Raw genomic sequence first — 2,010 nt, 5'->3', positions numbered from 1 at the left:
GTCAAAGATCAGCTAACTGAAGTTGGAGAAGTTTGTCGCAATGTAAGAACATTATATATTGTAAAGACTGCAGCTGTATGTCTATATAAACATTTCTATAGGTGTGTGCACCAGGGAACCTCCATTCTACATAATTACAGAGTTCATGCCTCATGGTAACTTACTTGATTTTTTGAGGAATGCTGCGAGGGAAGAAATTACTGAAGTGGTTCTCATGTACATGGCAACCCAGATTGCTTCAGCCATGGCTTACCTGGAATCACGAAACTTTATACACAGGTATTACATCCATTTTTATTTATTTTGATTATTTTATTTTTGCTTTTTATTTGTTTTGTTTCGAGCTCAAAGATGCAGAATGGGTTGTCTGTACAGGGATCATACTCTGAAATTTAATGTTGTGAGCCCTCAGTCTTAATGCAGAGCCATGGGAGTGAGCATTTTCTTTGATCTGAGATACAATTTTCTAATCTGGTGGTAGATTTATAGTAACTTAAAGCATAAATCTGTATGCTTTCGTTATGCAGATCCATAAGATACAATGTTGATCAAACACATCTGTAGAAGACAGTATGATTTCTATACACTTAAGAAGTGTTTGAAACGTTTATAACTTCCTAAAACTTATGTATTCTAAAGTCTTATGTAAAGATAAGATAATTTTGTGACTCAAAATTTTGATTCTTATAAATTCACAATTATAAATTATCCAGCTTATCTGCTGATGAATTGAGTAGAATAAATAAGTAGCATCGGTGCCATATACATGTTCTTGAAATAGTTTTTATAGATAATAGGTTATTTGTGGTAAGTAGAGAATAACTTAGCCATCATATACATAAGCTATAAGAGACTCCGTCTTCAGTTTACCCTTGTCCAGGGTTACTAATGAAGGATGAATATCTGTGAAAATGGTCTAACTTGGTGACTAGTACCAAATCCAAAAATAGATTGGGCCTTACTGTTAAGCCTAAGAGAATCAGAAGAAAGGAAGATATGTCTAATGTTTTTGAAAATTACAAGCTTGATAACAGTTGTTTTAATTGGAAAACTTTCAGTAGGTTAATCCCATTGTTTTTGTTATTTCAGAGACTTAGCAGCTAGAAACTGTTTAGTTGGAGAAACTCACTTGGTGAAGGTTGCAGATTTTGGCCTGGCTCGTCTGATGCGAGATGATACATACACTGCCCATGCTGGAGCCAAGTTCCCCATCAAGTGGACAGCACCTGAAGGTCTAGCTTATAATAAGTTTTCCACAAAATCGGATATTTGGGGTATGTTGTGATCTTTATGGATTTAAAAATAGAAATTACATATAGTTTTTAATTGCTGACTCATTTGTTTTCACTATTCAGAGTTATTGTAATGTATAAACCAATTAAAAAACATTGTACAGGAGCTCAACAAGTTTAATAAAATCAATTAAAATAAAACAAAAATTCAAGAATAATTAAATTATTCTATAGATGATTTAAGCAGAGTGTTTATGATGAACAAAAGAAGGCGAAATGGACAGCAACTATTTTGCTCAGAGTGACACTTGTAAAGAAAGTCTTGGGAAAATTAGTCTACAAAAATAGCTCAGATTGAAAACATAGTTCACTTCACCTCAGTTTATTCATCGGGAATAATTATAATTTATCATATTTTTCCCGAACATCGTGAATACACATAAAGCAGTTTTTCTTTTTCCATTTCTAGAGTGTGTGTCTGAACCATATTCTTAAGAAATTGTTTCTGTGGTTAATTGTTTCATATGACAGAAGATATACATTTACAGTATTTATTAGGTAAAAAAAAATCTTGATTTATATCAGGTGGTTCAAAGTAATCTAAATCTTTCATTAAAAAGTTACATTTTTGTAATGATGAGATTTGTTTGGGTAATATTGCCCTTGTACAATGTATAATGTTATGTCTAGTAAATCTGTGTAATGTTAGGTGTAGTAGATCTGTATAATGCTATGTGTAGTAAATCTGTACAATGTATACTGTTATGTGTAGTAAATC

General features: G+C 32.2%; 1 protein-coding gene across 1 annotated transcript in view; it reads left to right on the top strand.

The window, feature by feature from the left end:
• LOC106464600 (tyrosine-protein kinase Abl-like) overlaps positions 1-1,274 on the top strand; it is a gene marked incomplete at its 3' end in the record, with an annotated part of 15,782 nt that extends 14,508 nt beyond the window's left edge. The window contains exons 6-7 of the mRNA XM_022392338.1: positions 102-279; positions 1,090-1,274. Of these exons, the coding sequence (XP_022248046.1) occupies positions 102-279; positions 1,090-1,274 (363 nt within the window). The remainder of the gene's footprint in view (positions 1-101; positions 280-1,089) is intronic.
• Between the last annotated feature and the right edge of the window lie 736 nt (positions 1,275-2,010).

Source organism: Limulus polyphemus, unplaced genomic scaffold (genome assembly GCF_000517525.1).
Source record: "Limulus polyphemus unplaced genomic scaffold, Limulus_polyphemus-2.1.2 Scaffold1700, whole genome shotgun sequence".
In the NCBI taxonomy this organism is placed as follows: Eukaryota; Metazoa; Arthropoda; class Merostomata; order Xiphosura; family Limulidae; genus Limulus; species Limulus polyphemus.
This window is presented reverse-complemented; position numbering and strand designations above follow the sequence as displayed.